Source organism: Pristiophorus japonicus, chromosome 5 (assembly GCF_044704955.1).
Source record: "Pristiophorus japonicus isolate sPriJap1 chromosome 5, sPriJap1.hap1, whole genome shotgun sequence".
NCBI classification, from domain to species: domain Eukaryota; kingdom Metazoa; phylum Chordata; class Chondrichthyes; family Pristiophoridae; genus Pristiophorus; species Pristiophorus japonicus.
The window spans coordinates 239,970,322-239,989,385 of NC_091981.1; the positions used below are offsets into that span (position 1 = coordinate 239,970,322).

General features: G+C 47.7%; 1 protein-coding gene across 1 annotated transcript in view; it reads left to right on the forward strand.

Moving 5' to 3' along the window:
* gpr158a (G protein-coupled receptor 158a) overlaps positions 1-19,064 on the forward strand; it is a 777,085-nt gene that overhangs the window by 442,248 nt on the left and 315,773 nt on the right. Inside the window, exon 3 of the mRNA XM_070880082.1 lies at positions 6,860-6,962. Coding sequence (XP_070736183.1) covers positions 6,860-6,962 — 103 coding nt within the window. The remainder of the gene's footprint in view (positions 1-6,859; positions 6,963-19,064) is intronic.

The window sequence follows — 19,064 nt, forward strand, 5'->3', positions numbered from 1 at the left end:
GCACCAAGAACATTCAGGGCTTCTCTGTACTCACCCCCTACAGATAAGAACATAAGAAATAGGAGTTGGTGTAGGCCATTTGGCCCTTCGAGCCTGCTCCACCATTTAACAAGATCATGGCTGATCTTCTACCTCAGCTCCACCTTCCCACACAATGCTCATATCCCTTTGTTCCCAAAAATGTATCAATTCCTGTCTTGAATATACTGAACGACTGAGCATCCACAGCTCTCAGGGGTAGAGAATTCCAAAGATTCACAATCCTTTGAGTGAAGAAATTTCTCCTCATCAGTCCTAAATGGCCGACCCTTTATTTTGAGACTGTGACCCCGTGTTCTAGATTCTCCAGCCAAGAGAAACTTTCTCAGCATTAACCCTGTCAAGCCCCTTAAGAATTTGATATGTTTCAACTAGATCACCTCTCATTCTTCTAAACTCTAGGGAATATAGTCCTAGTCTACTCAATCTCTCTTCATAGGACAATGCCCTCATTCCAGGAACCAGTCCAGTGAACCTTTGTTGCACTCCCTCTAAGACAAGTATGTCTTTCCTTAGGTAAGGAGACCAGAACAGTAACAGTATACAGTACTCCAGGTATGACCTCACCAATGCCCCCCCTCTCCCCACGCCCCCCCCCCAGCCGATCTATTGACTTCAATGGAAAAGAAAATTGGGCAGGGTGCAAAAGAAGATGCCGATTTGTCATTGCCTGTTCTGCGTTACTGCTGGCATTGAAATTTAACCCTTTTTGATTTCTTAGCAGCTTTATCAACTTTTTGCATGACCAACTTTGGCTTCAGATAAGAGTGAATTTTAATCCTGAGCGGGTTTCGGCCGGGCTTGGGGGTGTGTGGGTTAAGGTGGGCCTAGTATGAAACAAAACCTTCTGTCAGAAAGTTCAAGCCTGGTGTATTTTAACCCTTGGGCCTCATTTAGATGCTGCCCGTCAGCTACCCACCTAAAATGGGCAGCTGGCTAATGGGTGGTCTAGAAAGTTTGGACAATTGGAAGCCTCCCATCAGCACTAAAGGAAGGCATGTCGACATGCAGGCAAGTCGCGGGGGTGGGGGGGTGTGTTTGGCAGGGTCTCACGGGTAGATGGGTTGAGCCAGGGGCAAGAGAGGCCCAGACTTTCCATGTGGGCGCTGAAGAAGCATGCCTGCTCCTTCTGGCCCCACGAAGGAGTTTATTTTTACAGTCACCTTGGAGGGCTTCTTCTGTTTACAGACCAAGTGGAGACATACTTCTGCTTAGCGAGAAAGCCATGGCAGCTTCCTCACTCAGGTCCCATTAAAATGCCATTGGGGTCCCATTGAGGTCACAGGACCCTGATAAACATTTATGCCAGACCCTGGCACCGTCAAAACCAGCAGCGGTAACATTGCAAATGGTCAGGCACGGGAAATGGAATCGCACCATTTTAACTGGGCGCTCCCTTCCCGGCTGGTGGGGAGAGTTTTCCTCTCATTAACTGTGCTCGGCTATTATCTGTAGCCACAACTGAACTTGCTCTGTGATGCAATAGTGCAAGGAAAGTTTCCTCTTGTTTCAGATTCTTCTTTGCAGCTTTTTCAGCTCTCTCAGACCCTCCATAAGCTTTATGAGCAACAAGGCTAATAGTAGTACTATATACAAAGTCAGACTGAGTTCCAACTGCCTAAGCCTCTGTTCCATTGCTGCAGTGATTTAGCAACTTTTAGAAACATAGAAACATAGAAGATAGGTGCAGGAGTAGGCCATTCGGCCCTTCTAGCCTGCACCGCCATTCAATGAGTTCATGGCTGAACATGCAACTTCAGTACCCCATTCCTGCTTTCTCACCATACCCCTTGATCCCCCTAGCAGTAAGGACTTCATCTAACTCCTTTTTGAATATATTTAGTGAATTGGCCTCAACAACTTTCTGTGGTAGAGAATTCCACAGGTTCACCACTCTCTGGGTGAAGAAATTCCTCCTCATCTCGGTCCTAAATGGCTTCCCCCTTATCCTTAGACTGTGTCCCCTGGTTCTGGACTTCCCCAACATTGGGAACATTCTTCCTGCATCTAACCTGTCTAACCCCGTCAGAATTTTAAACGTTTCTATGAGGTCCCCTCTCATTCTTCTGAACTCCAGTGAATACAAGCCCAGTTGATCCAGTCTTTCTTGATAGGTCAGTCCCGCCATCCCGGGAATCAGTCTGGTGAACCTTCGCTGCACTCCCTCAATAGCAAGAATGTCCTTCCTCAGGTTAGGAGACCAAAACTGTGCACAATACTCCAGGTGTGGCCTCACCAAGGCCCTGTACAATTGTAGCAACACCTCCCTGCCCTTGTACTCAAATCCCCTCGCTATGAAGGCCAACATGCCATTTGCTTTCTTAACCGCCTGCTGTACCTGCATGCCAACCTTCAATGACTGATGTACCATGACACCCAGGTCTCTTTGCACCTGCCCTTTTCCTAATCTGTCACCATTCAGATAATAGTCTGTCTTGTCTCTCTGTTTTTACCACCAAAGTGGATAACCTCACATTTATCCACATTATACTTCATCTGCCATGCATTTGCCCACTCACCTAACCTATCCAAGTCGCTCTGCAGCCTCATAGAATCCTCCTTGCAGCTCACACTGCCACCCAACTTAGTGTCATCCGCAAATTTGGAGATACTACATTTAATCCCCTTGTCTAAATCATTAATGTACAGTGTAAACAGCTGGGGCCCCAGCACAGAACCTTGCGGTACCCCACTAGTCACTGCCTGCCATTCTGAAAAGTCCCCATTTACTCCTACTCTTTGCTTCCTGTCTGACAACCAGTTCTCAATCCATGTCAGCACACTACCCCCAATCCCATGTGCTTTAACTTTGCACATTAATCTCTTGTGTGGGACCTTGTCGAAAGCCTTCTGAAAGTCCAAATATACCACATCAACTGGTTCTCCCTTGTCCACTCTACTGGAAACATCCTCAAAAAATTCCAGAAGATTTGTCAAGCATGATTTCCCTTTCACAAATCCATGCTGACTTGGACCTATCATATTACCTCTTTCCAAATGCACTGCGATGACATCCTTAATAATTGATTCCATCATTTTACCCACTACCGATGTCAGGCTGACCGGTCTGTAATTCCCTGTTTTCTCTCTCCCTCCTTTTTTAAAAAGTGGGGTTACATTGGCTACCCTCCACTCCATAGGAACTGATCCAGAGTCAATGGAATGTTGGAAAATGACTGTCAATGCATCCACTATTTCCAAGGCCACCTCCTTAAGTACTCTGGGATGCAGTCCATCAGGCCTGGGGATTTATCGGCCTTCAATCCCATCAATTTCCCCAACACAATTTCCCGACTAATAAGGATTTCCCTCAGTTCCTCCTCCTTACTAGACCCTCCGACCCCTTTTATATCCGGAAGGTTGTTTGTGTCCTCCTCAGTGAATACCGAACCAAAGTACTTGTTCAATTGGTCCGCCATTTCTTTGTTCCCCGTTATGACTTCCCCTGATTCTGACTGCAGGGTACCTACGTTTGTCTTTACTAACCTTTTTCTCTTTACATATCTATAGAAACTTTTGCAATCTGTCTTAATGTTCCCTGCAAGCTTCTTCTCGTACTCCATTTTCCCTGCCCTAATCAAACCCTTTGTCCTCCTCTGCTGAGTTCTAAATTTCTCCCAGTCCCCGGGTTCTCTGCTATTTCTGGCCAATTTGTATGCCACTTCCTTGGCTTTAATGCTATCCCTGATTTCCCTTGATAGCCACGGTTGAGCCACCTTCCCTTTTTTATTTTTACGACAGACAGGAATGTACAATTGTTGTAGTTCATCCATGCGGTCTCTAAATGTCTGCCATTGCCCATCCACAGTCAACCCCTTCAGTATCATTCGCCAATCTATCCTAGCCAATTCACGCCTCATACCTTCAAAGTTACCCTTCTTTAAGTTCTGGACCATGGTCTCTGAATTAACTGTTTCATTCTCCATCCTAATGCAGAATTCCAGCATATTATGGTCACTCTTCCCCAAGGGGCCTCGCACAACGAGATTGCTAATTAATCCTCTCTCATTACACAACACCCAGTCTAAGATGGCCTCCCCCCTAGTTGGTTCCTCGACATATTGGTCTAAAAAACCATCCCTTATGCACTCCAGGAAATCCTCCTCTACCGTATTGCTTCCAGTTTGGTTAACCCAATCTATGTGCATATTAAAGTCACCCATTATAACTGCTGCGCCTTTATTGCACGCACCCCTAATTTCATGTTTGATGCCCTCCCCAACATCACTACTACTGTTTGGAGGTCTGTACTAACGTTTTTTGTCCTTTGGTATTCTGCAGCTCTACCCATATAGATTCCACATCATCCAAGCTAATGTCCTTCCGAACTATTGCCTTAATTTGCTCCTTAACCAGCAATGCTACCCCACCTCCTTTTCCTTTTATTCTATCTTTCCTGAATGTTGAATACCCCTGGATGTTGAGTTCCCAGCCCTGATCATCCTGGAGCCACGTCTCCGTAATCCCAATCACATCATATTTGTTAACATCTATTTGCACAGTTAATTCATCCACTTTATTGCGGATACTCCTTGCATTAAGACACAAAGCCTTCAGGCTTGTTCTTTTAACACCCTTTGTCCTTTTAGAATTTTGCTGTACAGTGGCCCTTTTTGTTCTTTGCCTTGGGTTTCTCTGCCCTCCACTTTTCCTCATCTCCTTTCTGTTTTTTGCTTTTGCCTCCTTTTTGTTTCCCTCTGTCTCCCTGCATTGGTTCCCATCCCCCTGCCATATCAGTTTAAATCCTCCCCAACAGCACTAGCAAACACTCCCCCTAGGACATTGGTTCCGGTCCTGCCCAGGTGCAGACCGTCCGGTTTGTACTGGTCCCACCTCCCCCAGAACCGGTTCCAATGCCCCAGGAATTTGAATCCCTCCCTGTTGCACCACTGCTCAAGCCACGTATTCATCTGCGCTATCCTGCGATTCCTACTCTGACTATCACGTGGCACTGGTAGCAATCCCGAGATTACTACTTTTGAGGTCCTACTTTTTAATTTAGCTCCTAGCTCCTTAAATTCGTTTCGAAGGACCTCATCCCTCTTTTTACCTATGTCGTTGGTACCAATGTGCACCACGACAACTGGCTGTTCTCCCTCCCTTTTTAGAATGTCCTGCACCCGCTCCGAGACATCCTTGACCCTTGCACCAGGGAGGCAACATACCATCCTGGAGTCTCGGTTGCGGCCGCAGAAACGCCTATCTATTCCCCTCACCATTGAATCCCCAATCACTATTGCTCTCCCACTCTTTTTCCTGCCCTCCTGTGCAGCAGAGCCAGCCACGGTGCCATGAACTTGGCTGCTGCTGCCCTCCCCTGATGAGTCATCCCCCTCAACAGTACCCAAAGCAGTGTATCTGTTTTGCAGGGGGATGACCACAGGGGACTCCTGCACTACCTTCCTTGCACTGCTCTTCCTGTTGGTCTTCCATTCCCTATCTGGCTGTGGACCCTTTCCCTGTGGTACGACCAACTCGCTACACATGATACTCACGTCATTCTCAGCATCGTGGATGCTCCAGAGTGAATCCACCCTCAGCTCCAACTCCGCAACACGGTCTGTCAGGAGCTGGAGGCGGATACACTTCCCGCACACGTAATCGTCAGGGACACCGGAAGTGTCCCTGAGTTCCCACATGGTACAGGAGGAGCATAACACCCGACCGAGCTCTCCTGCCATGACTTAACCCTTATATACACTTAAATTGGCAACAACAGTGTTAAAAGTTACTCACTGATATAGTAGAGAAAAAAGAAAAACTACTCACCAATCACCAGCCAATCACTTACCCTCTTGGCTGTGACGTCACCTTTTGATTTCTTTCTACTTCTTTTTTGCCTTCTCCCTGTAGCTGCAAGGTACAAAAACCTAATGGATGTTGTCAGTGCCCTTCTGCTCCACGGGAGGTTTCTGTCCTCCCTGAGCTCGCCTTAGGAATGTGCGTTACAGTGTGGCAGGTGTATAGAGATTAGGGGGCGACATTGCTCCTTTTTATAGCCTTGTTAGCATCTGCTGGGGTGTGCGAACAGGGTGCAATCGTGTTTTTGCCCAGGGAAGGGGGACGCTACCGCCTCCCGGGAAATTTTCCCAGAGGTTTAGGGACACTGTCCCAGAAGCGCTGCGCCCTGCGATTAAAACCCTGGGCCGACACACAGCTGGTCATGATATTATTGCCGTGCGTGCCGATCCTTTCTGCCACGCCGGTCACGAGGCTTGCATGGGCTGATGTCAATGCCAGCTTCGCGGGTTGCTATCTTTATTTGTCGGCCGACCCTCGTGTCGACCAAGCGGGTCGTTTTGGGTGCCTGGCTGTTGGCCCTGTTGAGCACGTCTCTGGTGGCCCACTGGCGGCCACCAAAGGGCCTGCAGAGTGAGCAGCGGCCCTCCCCTTTAATGGAAGGGCAGGGGCATTGTAGCGCATCAGTGCTACGCGGGTGCTCTGCGTAGCGCTGGCCTGCTCTGCGCGGCACTGGACCACTCAAAGGAAGACACGCTCCACTTCCTTTGAGGGGGCATGGCCCAATATCGCATCGGGGTCAGCAATTCCCAGCCCCGGAAGGTCATCACCCCCAATCGGGGCGAGGGGCAATTTCTAGCCCTTGATGTGTTACTGGACTGATCATTACCAAAGATGAAAGTTCACCGCTTTGTTGTTCACATTTCAGTGGGAACCTTCAATTAATGCCAGCAATTTAGATTTATTATCTATATTAATTATTAATATAATCATGATATAACTGTTAGCTTATTTTTTCTGGCAATTTACATATCTAGTCTTAAGCTACTTCAAGTTACTGTCTTTTGTTTCTCCTTTCCAGTGTATTTCACCTAAAGGCCGGGGTTTCATGCTGGGAGCCTATGACTGCCCTTGTAAATCAGGATTCTATCGTCCCAGAAGTGTCTCACAGAAAAGCTTTGATGGTAAGTGCCTGCTGCCTGGGAAGAAATGGGCCTGATTAATAATGCAGCCCTTTTTTAAAAATCTGTTCAGGGGCATGCACTTAATTTCCAAGGACCTTTGGGGCTGGGTTTATGTAAACATTTAAAAGTGATATCCCTTGTACCATCTAATCTGTAATTCACCCAAAGGTCAGGTAAAAATGTCTTCAAGATGTTTGATTTATATAACTAACTGAAATAACTGTCCTACATCTAGTTAATGTGGATTTTGTTACTGTAAACAGTGCTGGGAGCGAATCATAACAAGGTTATGCATATATTTATAGGTAATAATATTCAATCCCTTATTGCAGTTAATAAAAATGTATTTTGAAATAAATTCTGAGCTGAAGGGTGCAGGAAAAAGTCTAACTCCCCTAGTACTCCGGGAGATGCCCCACTCCAGCAAGACCTGACCCAGAAAATTATTATAAACATTTTAAAGATGTATTGGATTCGAAACAACAGTATCACTGCATTCATAAGAGATAAAAATAGAAGTTATTTTGACACACTTCAGGATAATAAAGGCTTTTCAGCCAAGACAGTATGACAAGCTTATTAAAGAAACATTACTAAATGCTCACATTGTAGAATCATGTGTATAACAATTACGATCACATCTTTCATTTTTATGATTTTTAAAATTTTACTGCAGTGGTTCTCAACCTTTTTCTATGTCATCCTCCTTTTATGAAATCAAGAAATGTTGTGATTTCCTTGCCTAACTAACTAACTATTAGAAACATAGAAACAATGGGCCCAAGTTTCCGCCCTCTGTAAAAACAGCGCACTTCCATAAGGTGTGCTGAGGTTCTGGAATAAAAAGGGCGCCTCCTCCTCCTCCCCTCTCCTCCTCCCCTCTCCTCCTCCTCCCCTCTCCTCCTCCCCTCCCCTCATCCCCTCTCCCTCTCCCTCTCCTCCTCCTCCTCTCTCCCCCATCTCCTCCTTCTCTCCCTCTCATCCTCCTCCCCTCTCCTCCTCCTCCCCTCTCCTTCCCTCTCCTCCTCTCTCCCCGCCTCCTCTCTCCCCCGCCTCCTCTCTCCCCCGCCTCCTCTCTTCCCCCCTCCTCCTCCTCTCTCCCCCCCTCCTCCTCCTCTCTCCCCCTCCTCCTCCTCTCCCCCCCTCCTCCTTCTCCCCCTCCTCCTTCTCCCCCTCCCCCTCCTCCCCTCTCCCCTCCCTCTCTCCCCTCCTCCTCCCCTCCTCCTCCTCCCCCTCCTCCTCCTCCCCCTCCTCCTCCTCCTCCCCCTCCTCCTCCCTCCTCCCTCCTCCTCCTCCTCCTCCCCTCCTCCTCCTCTCCTCCCCTCCCCCCTCCTCCTCCTCCTCCTCCTCCCCTCTCCCCCTCTCCCCCTCCTCCCCTTCCTCCTCCCCTCCTCCTCCTCTCCTCCCCTCCCTCCTCCCCTCCTCCTCCTCCCCCCCTCTCCCCCTCTCCCCCTCCTCCCCCTCCTCCTCCTCCCCTCTCCCCCTCCTCCTCCTCCTCCCCTCCTCCTCCTCCTCCCCTCCCCCCTCCTCCTCCTCCTCCTCCTCCTCCCCTCTCCCCCTCTTCCCCCTCCTCCTCCCCTCTGCCCCCCTCCTCCTCCTCCTCCCCCCTCCTCCTCCTCCCCTCTCCCCCCTCCTCCTCCTCCTCCCCACTCCCCCCTCCTCCCCTCTCCCCCCTCCTCCTCCTCCTCCTCTCTCCCCCCTCCTGCTCCTCTTCTCCTCTTTTTCCCCCTCTCCTCCTCCTCCTCCTCCTCCTCTTTTGCCCCCTCTCCTCTCCCTCCCACCCCTCGCTGTCAGAAACACAGAGAGACACTGGGGAGGCCCTGTCCCAGCACACTGCTGGAGGGCTCCCGGTGCTGCAGCAGGTGAGCAGAAACTGAACTTTTTATTTCTTGATTTTTATTATTTTTTTTATTTTAAATTTTTTTATTTTTTTTGATTGATTTATTGGTTGATTTATTGATTTATTTATCATTTATTATTGATGATGGCTCTTTATTTGTAAAAGAGAAGTGTTTAATGTTTGTAAACTTCCCTCCTCCCCACCATCTCTCGTTCCCTACGCCTGATTTATAAGTGGAGGCAAGGTTTTTCTCAGCGTACAAAAATCTGCACTTACTCCATTCTAAGTTAGTTTGGAGTAAGTTTTCGCTGCCTAAACTTGCAAAACAGGCGTAAGTGGCTGGATACGCCCCCTATTGAAAAAAAAATCTGTTCTAAAATGAAACTATTCTAACTCAATAGATCTGGAGCAAACTAAATGCAGAGAATTGCAATTTCTAAGATGCTCCATTCTAAACTAGTTGCTCAAAAAAAAAGGATCGACTCAGGCCGAAACTTGAGCCCATAGAAAATAGGTGCAGGAGCAGGCCATTCGGCCCTTCGAGCCTGTACCGCCATTCAATATGATCATGGCAACCTCAGTACCCTACCCCTGCCTTCTCTCCATACTCACTGCTCCCTTTACCCGTAGGGGCCACATCTAACTCCCTTTTGAATATGTCCAATGAACTGGACTCAATGAACTGTGGCAGAGAATTCCACAGGTTCACAACTCTCTGGGTGAAAAAGTTTCTCCTCATCTCTGTTCAACATGGCTTACCCCTTAGACTGTGACTCCTAGTTCTGGACTTTCCCAACATCAGAAACATTCTTCCTGCATCTAATCTGTCCAATCCCGTCAGAATTTTATATGTTTCTATGAGATCCCCTCTCATTCTTCTAAATTCTAGTAAATATAAGCCTAGCCGATCCAGTCTTTCCTCATATGTCAGTCCTGCCATCCCAGGAATCAGTCTGGTGAACCTTCGCTGCACTCCCTCAATAGCAAGCACGTCCTTCCTCAGATTAGGAGACCAACACTGTACACAATACTCAAGGTGAGGTCTCACCAAGGCCCTGTACAACTGCAGTAGGACCTCCCTGCTCCTATACTCAAATCCCCTTGCGATGAAGGCCAGTATGCCATTTGCTTTCTTTACTGCCTGCTGTACCTGCATGCCTATTTTCAATGTCTGATGTATCAGGACATCCAGGTTTCATTGCACCTCCCCTTTTACTAATTGGTCACCATTCAGACAATAACAATCTACCTTCCTGTTTTAGCCACCAAAGCGGATAACCGCACATTCATCCATATTATACTGCATCTGCCATGCATTTGCCCATTCACCTAACCTGTCCAAGTCACCCTGCAGCCTCTTAGCATCCTCCTCGCAGCTCGCACTGCCACCCAGCTTAGTGTCATCTGCAAACTTGGAGATAATACATTCAATTCCTTTGTCTAAATCATTAATGTATATTGTAAATAGCTGGGGTCCCAGCACTGAACCCTGCGGCACCCCACTAGTCACTGCCTGCCATTCTGAAAAGGACCCATTTATTCCCACTCTTTGCTTCCTGACTGCCAACCAATTCTCTATCCACATCAATACATTACCCCCAATACCATGTGCCTTAATTTTGCACACTAATCTCTTGTGTGGGACCTTGTCAAAAGCCTTTTGAAAGTCCAAATACACCACATCCACTGGTTCTCCCTTATCCACTCTACTAGTTACATCCTCAAAAAACTCTAGATTTGTCAAGCAGAATTTCCCTTTCACAAATCCATGCTGACTTGGACCAATCCTGTCACTGCTTTCAAAATGTGCTGCTATTACATCTTTAATAATTGATTCTAGCATTTTCCCCACCACCGATGTCAGGCTAACCGGTCTGTAATTCCCTGTTTTCTCTCTCCCTCCTTTTTTAAAAAGTGGGGTTACATTAGCTACCCTCCAATCCATAGAAACTGAACCAGAGTCCATGGAATGTTGGAAAATGACGACCAATGCATCTACTATTGCTAAGGCCACTTTCTTAAATACCCTGGGATGCAGACTATATCAGGCCCTGGGCATTTATCGGCCTGCAGTCCCTTCAATTTCCCGAACACTATTCCCTGACTAATAAGGATTTCCCTCAGTTCCCCCTTCTCGCTAGACCCTCAGTCCCCTAGTATTTTTGGGAGGTTATTTGGGTCTTCTTTAGTGAAGACAGAACCAAAGTATTTGTTCAATTGGTCTGCCATTTCCTTGTTCCCCATTATGAATTCACCTGATTCTGACTACAAGGGACCTACATTAGTCTTCACTAATCTTTTACTCCTCACATAGCTACAGAAGCTTTTGCAGTCAGTTTTTAATGTTCCCTGCAAGCTTACTCTCATACTCTATTTTCCCCCTCCTAATTAAACCCTTTGTCCTCCTCTGCTGAATTCTAAATTTCTCCCAGTCCTCAGGTTTGCTGCTTTTTCTGGCCAATTTATATGCCTTTCCCTAATTTCCCTTGTTAGCCACGGTTGAGCCACCTTCCTTTTTTATTCTTACGCCACACAGGGATGTACAATTGTTGTAGTTCATCCATGTGATATTTAAATTTCTGCTATTGCCTATCCACCGTCAACCCTTTAAATATCATTCTCCAGTCTATCCTAGCCAATTCACATCTGATCCTGTCAAAGTTTCCTTTCTATACGTTCAGGACCCTCGTCTCTGAATTAACTGTGACACTCTCCATCTTAATGAAGAATTCTACCATATTATGGTCATTCTTCCCCACGGGGCCCCGCACGACCAGATTGGTAATTAATCCTTGCTCGTTACACAAGATCCAGTCTAGGATGGTTCTAGTTGGCTCCACGACCTATTGGTCTAGAAAACCATCCCTTATATACTCCAGGAAATCCTCCTCCACAGTATTGCTACTAGTTTGGTTAGCCCAACCAATATGTCGATTAAAGTCACCCATGATAACTGCTGTAACCGTATTGCACGTGTCCCTAATTTCCTGTTTGATGCCATCCCCAACCTCCCAACTATTGTTTGGTGGTTTGTACACAACTCTCACTAATGTTTTCTGCCCTTTGTTGTTTCGCAGCTCTACCCATATAGATTCCACATCATCCACGCTAATGTCCTTCCTTACTATTGCGTTAATTTCCTCTTTAACCAGTAACGCTACCCCACCTCCTTTTCCTTCCTGTCTGTCCTTCCTCAATATTGAATACCCCTGGATGTTGAGTTCCCATGAGTTCCCAGTCTTGGTTACCTTGGAAACATGACTCCGTAATCCCAATGACATCATATCCGTTAAGGTGGATATCTGTAATAAAGTGGATAGCTGTTATTACGAATGCTCCTCGCATTTAGACTCAGAGCTTTCAGGCTTGTTTTTTTTTTAAAAACAGTCTTTGTCCTTTTAGAATTATGTTATAATGTGGCCCTTTTTGATTTTTGCCCTTGATTTCTCTGCCCTCCACTCTTGCTTTTTTTCTTTCTACCTTTTGCTTCTGCCCCCATTCTACTTCTCTCTGCCTCCCTGCATAGAATTCCATCCCCCTGCCATTTTAGTTTATACCCTCCCCAACAGCACTAGCAAACACTCCCCCTCGGACATCGGTTCTGGACCTGCCCAGGTGCAGACCGTCCGGTTTGTACTGGTCCCACCTCCCCCAGAACTGGTTCCAATGTCCCAGGAATTTGAATCCCCCCCTCCCCGCGCCCCATTTCTCAAGCCACGTATTCATCTGAGCTATCCCGCACTTCCTACTCTGACTAGCACGTGGCACTGGGAGCAATCCTGAGATTACTACCTTTGAGGTCCTACTTTTTATTTAACTCCTTGCTCCCTAAGTTCAGCTTATAGGACCGCATACCGTTTTTTACCTATATCGTTAGTACCTATATGTACCACTACAGTTGGCTGTTCACCCTCCCCCTCCAGAATGCGATGTAGCTACTCCGAGACATCCTTGACCCTTGCACCAGGGAGGCAACATACCATCCTGGAGTCTCATTTGCGGCCGCAGAAATGCCTATCTATTCCCCTTACAATTGAATCCCTTACCACTATAGCTCTCCCACTCTTTTTCCTGCCGTCCTGTGCAGCAGAGCCACCCCTGGTGCCATGGACTTGGCAGCTGCTGGTGCTGCCCCTTGTTGTTATGTATGGAGAAAGAATCAGACTGAACACTGAGCTCAAAGTAAAGTGTGACCTTAGTCTTTTATTGCAGGTCTCCAGAGTGCCTCTCCAACCTGAGGCCTCCTTAAATACCAATGCTCCCAAGGGATTATGGGATCCCTTAGGACTCCAGGGATGAGCTCTCTGGTGGTTGTACAGAGTAAATACAAATATATATATATATATATATATATTTCCAATGGGAGTCGATCTGGGGCCCTTCTTGCCCTGGTTGATTGTCTCGGTGTGAAAGCTGGTATTGATGAATCATTTGTTGGGTCCTCGCTAGCTGGCCTTGCTGGGCTGCCTGGTTTGTTGGGTCCTGGTGGGTTGCTGTGGATGATGGGTTCTGTTTCGTGGTCAACCGTGATGCCAGTTGCCACTGGTGTGTGTGTTGGGAATCAAAAAAGGTAGGGTCCAAGGTGGGTTGCTCAGGATAGTCCGTAAATCTGAGTTTGATTTGGTCCAAGTGTTTCAGGTGAATGAGTCCATTTGAAAGTTTGATCCAAAACACCTTGCTCCCCTCTTTGGCCACGACTGTTCCGGGAAGCCACTTGAGACCTTGTAAATAATTCAATACAAATACAGGATCATTGATTTCAATCTCACGTGATACATTTGCACTATCATGGTATGCACTTTGTTGAAGCCGCCTAGTCTCTACCTGTTCATGTAGATCAGGGTGAACTAACGAGAGCCTTGTCTTAAGTGCTCTTTTCATGAGCAGTTCAGCAGGTGGGATCCCAGTGAGTGAGTGGGGTCTTGTGCAGTAGCTAAGCAGGACTCGGGATAGGCAAGTCTGGAGTGAGCCTTCAGTTACCCTCTTCAAGCCTCGCTTGATGGTTTGCACTGCTCTCTCTGCCTGACCATTGGACACTGGTTTGAACGGGGCAGATGTGACATGTTTGATCCCATTATGTGTCATGAATTCTTTGAACTCAGCATTGGTAAATCATGGCCCGTTGTCGCTCACCAGGACATTGGGTTAGCCGTGAGTGGCAAACATTGCCCGCAGGCTTTCAGTAGTGGCAGCAGACGTGCTAGCCGACATTCTCACATTGAACATTTTACCCAAGAACGAGCCTGCCTAGTTGACGTGTACCCTAGACCAGGGTTTGGCGGGCCAAGACCATAATCTTAGCGGCACATCCCTGGGTACATTGCTTAACTGCGAGCATGTATTACATCAGTGAATGCAGGACTCTAAATCCACATTGATACCAGGCCATCACAAGCGGGATCTGGCTATCGCTTTCATCATTACGATGCCCGGGTAGATACTGTGGAGGTCATTGATGAAGGTGTCTCTGCCCTTCTTGGGGACCATTACTCGATTGCGTCACAGAAGACAATCTGCTTGTATAGATATTTCATCTTTGTGCCGCTGGAACGGCTTAGTTTCCTCTTGCATTTCCACTGGGACACTGGACCAGCTTCCCATGAAGCACACAGCTTTTGACGAGAGATAATAAGGGGTCCTGGCTTGTCCGGGTTTTGATCTGCCAGGCAGTGACAGGTGATTGCTCACACTCAAATGCTTCCATAACCATGGCTGGATCTGCGGGCTGTGCCATTTCTACCCCCATGGTGGGCAATGGCAGCCTACTGAGAGCATCGGCGCAGTTTTCTATGCCTGGCCTGTGGCGGATGGCGTAGTTGTATGCGGACGTGAGCGCCCATCTCTGGATGCGGGCCGATGCATTGGTATTTATCTCTTTGCTCTCGGAAAACAGGGATATAAGTGGCTTATGGTCAGTTTCCAATTCAAATTTTAGCCCAAACAGGTATTGATACATTTTCTTTATCCCATAGACACACGCTAACACTTCTTTCTCAATCATGCTGTAGGCTCTCTCAGCCTTAGACTCCTGGATGCATAAGCAACCGCTTGCAGTTTATCGAAATCATTAGCTTGTTGCAATACACACCTGACGCCATAGGACGATGCATCACATGCTCGTACCAAACGCTTACATGGATCATACAACACAAGCAATTTGTTTGAGCAGAACAATTTTCTCGCTTTTGCCCCAATCCCATTCGACCCCTTTTCGTAATAAAACATGCAGTGGCTCTAATAGTGTGGTAAGACCCACTACCAAAGTAGTTCAGGAGTCCCAGAAATGACCGCAGCTCCGTCACATTCTGTGGCCTCGGTGCGCTCTCGATTGCCTCTGTCTTCGTGTTAATGGGCCTATTGCCGTCTGCCGCAATCCTCCTTCCGAAATACTCCAGTTCAGGCGCCAGGAAAACACACTGCGAGTGTTTTAACCTGAGCCCGACGCGGTTGAGTCGACTAAGAGCCTCCTCCAGGTGCTGCAGATGCTCGACTGTGTTCCGACCTGTGACCAAGATGTCGTCCTGGAAGACCACGGTGTGCAGGACCGACTTCAGTAAACTTTCCATGTTTCTCTGGAATATCGCCGCTGTTGATCGGACTCCAAACGGGCATCTGTTATAAACAAAAAGACCTTAGTGCGTGTTGATGCAGGTGAGGGCCTTCAATGATTCCCCTAGTTCCTGCGTCATGTAGGCTGAAGTCAGATCCAGCTTCGTGAACGTCTTTCCTCCCGCCAGCATTGCAAAGAGGTCGTCGGCCTTTGGTAGTGGGTATTGGTCCTGCAGGGAGAAACGATTGATAGTTACTTAGTAATCGCCATATATATTCTGACGGTGCCGTCTCCCTTGAGGACAGGAATGATCGGACTGGCACACTCGTTGAACTTGATCGGTGAAATGATGCCCTCTCTTTGCAGCCGGTCTAGCTCGATCTCTACCCTTTCTCTCATCATGTACGGTACTGTTCTCGCCTTGTGATGGATGGGTCATGCCCCGGAATTAGGTGGATCTGCACTTTTGCTTCTTGGGATTTCCCAATGCCTGGTTCGAACAGCGAAGGAAATTTGTTTAAGACCTGGGCACATGAAGTGTCGTCAGCGGGCGATAATGCTCGGATGTCGTCCCAATTCCAGCGTATCTTTCCCAGCCAGCTCCTGGCGAGAAGCGTGGGACAATCGCCCGGTACCACCAAGTGGTAGCTTGTACACTGCTCCATCGTAGGAGACCTTTACGATAGCACTGCCGATTACAGGAATCAGTTCTTTAGTATAAGTTCTTAGTTTTGTGCGAACTGGAGTTAAGAGTGGCCTTGAGACCTTGTTGCACCACAATCTTTTGAAAGTCTTTTTGCCCATGATGGACTGGCTCGCGCCCGTGTCCAGCTCCATTGACACGGAGTCTATTTAGTTCAACATTCAGCATTATCGGGGGACAATTCGTAGTGAATGTGTGCACCTCATGTACCTCTGCCTCCTTGGTCTGAGGCTCTGGTTCGTTGTGGTTCTCCATGGATCTGTCCTACTCTGCAACATGCTGGTTTGCAGGATTAACAGGATTTGCAGCTCACCTGCACACTCATTGGTGTCCCAATGTTCCACAGCCCTTGCAAATGTACTCTTTGAATCGGCAAGAATGGAAACAATGATCACCCCCGCAGCGCCCAACAAGGTGTTAATGGCCTTGCATTCATCACCCTTGATGGTGGACTTGGAGACTTCTGCGGATGTGTAGCTGCAGGTATGTGTGACCTGCCCTGTACGTTACGAATCAAAAACAACATCACTTTGTTCACAGTACTTGTAGCAGCACTGGTGTGCTGAGAGATTTACTTCATATTGTCACTGGTGGCAATGAACGCTTGGGCTATAACTATGGCCTTACTCAAGGTTGGGGTCTCTGCAGTCAAAAGTTTGCGAAGTATGGTTTCGTGGCCAATGCCAAGTACGAAAAAGTCTGAGCACATGCTCCAAATTCACAATTCCTGCAAGGCGTCTTAACTCGGTGACATAACGCGCCACTTTCTGGCCTTCAGACCTTTTGTAGGTGTAGAACTGGTACCTCACCATCAGAATGTTTTCCTTTGGGTTCAAATGCTCTCGGACCAGTGTGCACAAATTGTCGTACGATTTCTCCGTGGGTTTTGCTGGAGTGAGCAGGTTTTTCATGAGGCCATACGTTGGTGCCCCACAGATGGTGAGGAGGATCGCCCTTCGTTTGGCAGCGTTCGCTTCCCCATCTAGCTCGTTGGCTACAAAGTATTGGTCAAGTCACTCCACAAAAGTTTCCCAATCATCTCTCTCCGAGAATTTCTCCAGGATGCCAACTGTTCTCTGCATCTTTGGGTTCGCTATCTGTATCTCGTCACCAGTTATGTATGGAGGAAGAGTCAGACTGAACACTGAGCTCAAAGTAAAAAGTATGACCTTAATCTTTTATTGCAGGTCTCCAGAGTGCCTCTCCAACCTGTGAGGCCTCCTTAACTACCTGTGCTCCCAAGGGATTATAGGATCCCTTGAGACTCCAGGGGATGAGCCCTCTGGTGGATGTACAGAGTAAATACAAGTTCACATATATAACACCCCTGATGAGCCATCGCCCCCAACAGTACCCAAGGTGGTGTATCTGTTTTGGAGGGAAATGACCACAGGGGACCCCTGCACTATCTTCCTTCCACTGCTCTTCCTGATGGTTACCCATTCCCTATCTGGCAATGTAACCTTTACCTGTGGTGTGACCAACTCACTAAATATGCTACTCACGACATCCTCAGCATTGCAGATGCTCCACAGTGAATCCATCGCAGCTCCAGTGCTGCAATGCAGTCTGTCAGGAGCTGCAGTTGGGTACACTTCCTGCACATGTAGTTGTCAGGACACTGGAAGTGTCCCCGATTTCCCACATAGCACAGGAGGAGCATGATATGGGTCTGGGCTCTCCTGCCATGATTTAACCCTTAAATTAACCTAATTGGTAACAATACTAAAGGTTTCTTACTGATAAGAAAAGAAAAATATAAAGAAAAAAGAAAAACTTCTCACCAATTGACCAGCCAATCACTTACCCGCTTGGCTGTGACGTCATTCTTTCTTTCTACTTCTTTTTTGCCTTTTGGACCTGAACCTGCTCTGCCTCTGTTGAGCTATTAAACAGCCCTCCCCCTTCAGAGACATCCTTCTTATTTACTCTCCATGTTTATAGGGACATTACATAGGAACAGGAGTAGACCATTTAGCCCCTCGAGCCTGTTCCGCCATTCAGTGAGGTCATGGCTGACCTGTGACATTCTTCCTTTGTGTTCCCAGTTCACAGATTGTACTGTTCTTCACCCCAGAGACACTCTCCCTCCCTGAACTGCTCTTCACTGCCAGTTATGGTTCTTGCCTGACAATCATGGCTCACTGACTCTCTGCTGCATGACGTCAGGAGGAATTTCTGGTGTTGTCGATGTTATGTATGTATGTAAACCTCACCAATATGCAAGACTTGCCACCAGGGGGCATACCGGTGGGAGACCCAAGGGTCACCTGTGCACCCTGGGCAAGCAGATATAAAAGGTAATCTACCATGCTGCTTCCTCACTCTGGAGTCACATTAGCGACACCAAGGTCACAACAGTTTGAGCTTACAATACAGTCTTGGAGTTATTCCGAACATAACAATTGGCGACGAGTAACGGATCACGAACTTTCACGTGGTAATGTCTGCCGTTGGTATTCGAGAGATTTGTTGAGGGTGATGTTTGGGAAGCCTTCGTTAAGCGTCTCGACCAATACTTCGTGGCCAACGAACTGTACATGGCTGAGACGGTGATCAAGCGCAGGGCGATTCTCCTCACTGTATGTGGGTCTTCGATATAGAGCCTCCTCAAAAATCTGCTGGCACCGGACAAACCAATGAACAGGACACACAAAGCTGTGCACACTGGTTCGGGAACACCTCAAGCCAAAGGAGAGCATCCTAATGGCCAGGTATCGCTTTTACACGCACCATCGCTCCGAGGCCAGAACATGGCGAGCTTTGTCGCTGACCAAAGACGCCTTGCAGGACAGTGCTAATTTGCCGGATCCTTGGAAATGTTGCGGGACTTTTTCGTGCTTGGAATTGGCCACAAAGTCATTCTTCGCAAACTGCTGTCTGCTGAATCCCTAGATCTGAGCATGGCCATCACGATAGCCCAGGCTTTCATATCCACGAGCGACAACACGAAACGGATATCATCACAGAATCGAACCTCACCGGCAAGTACTGTGCATAAAATAATGC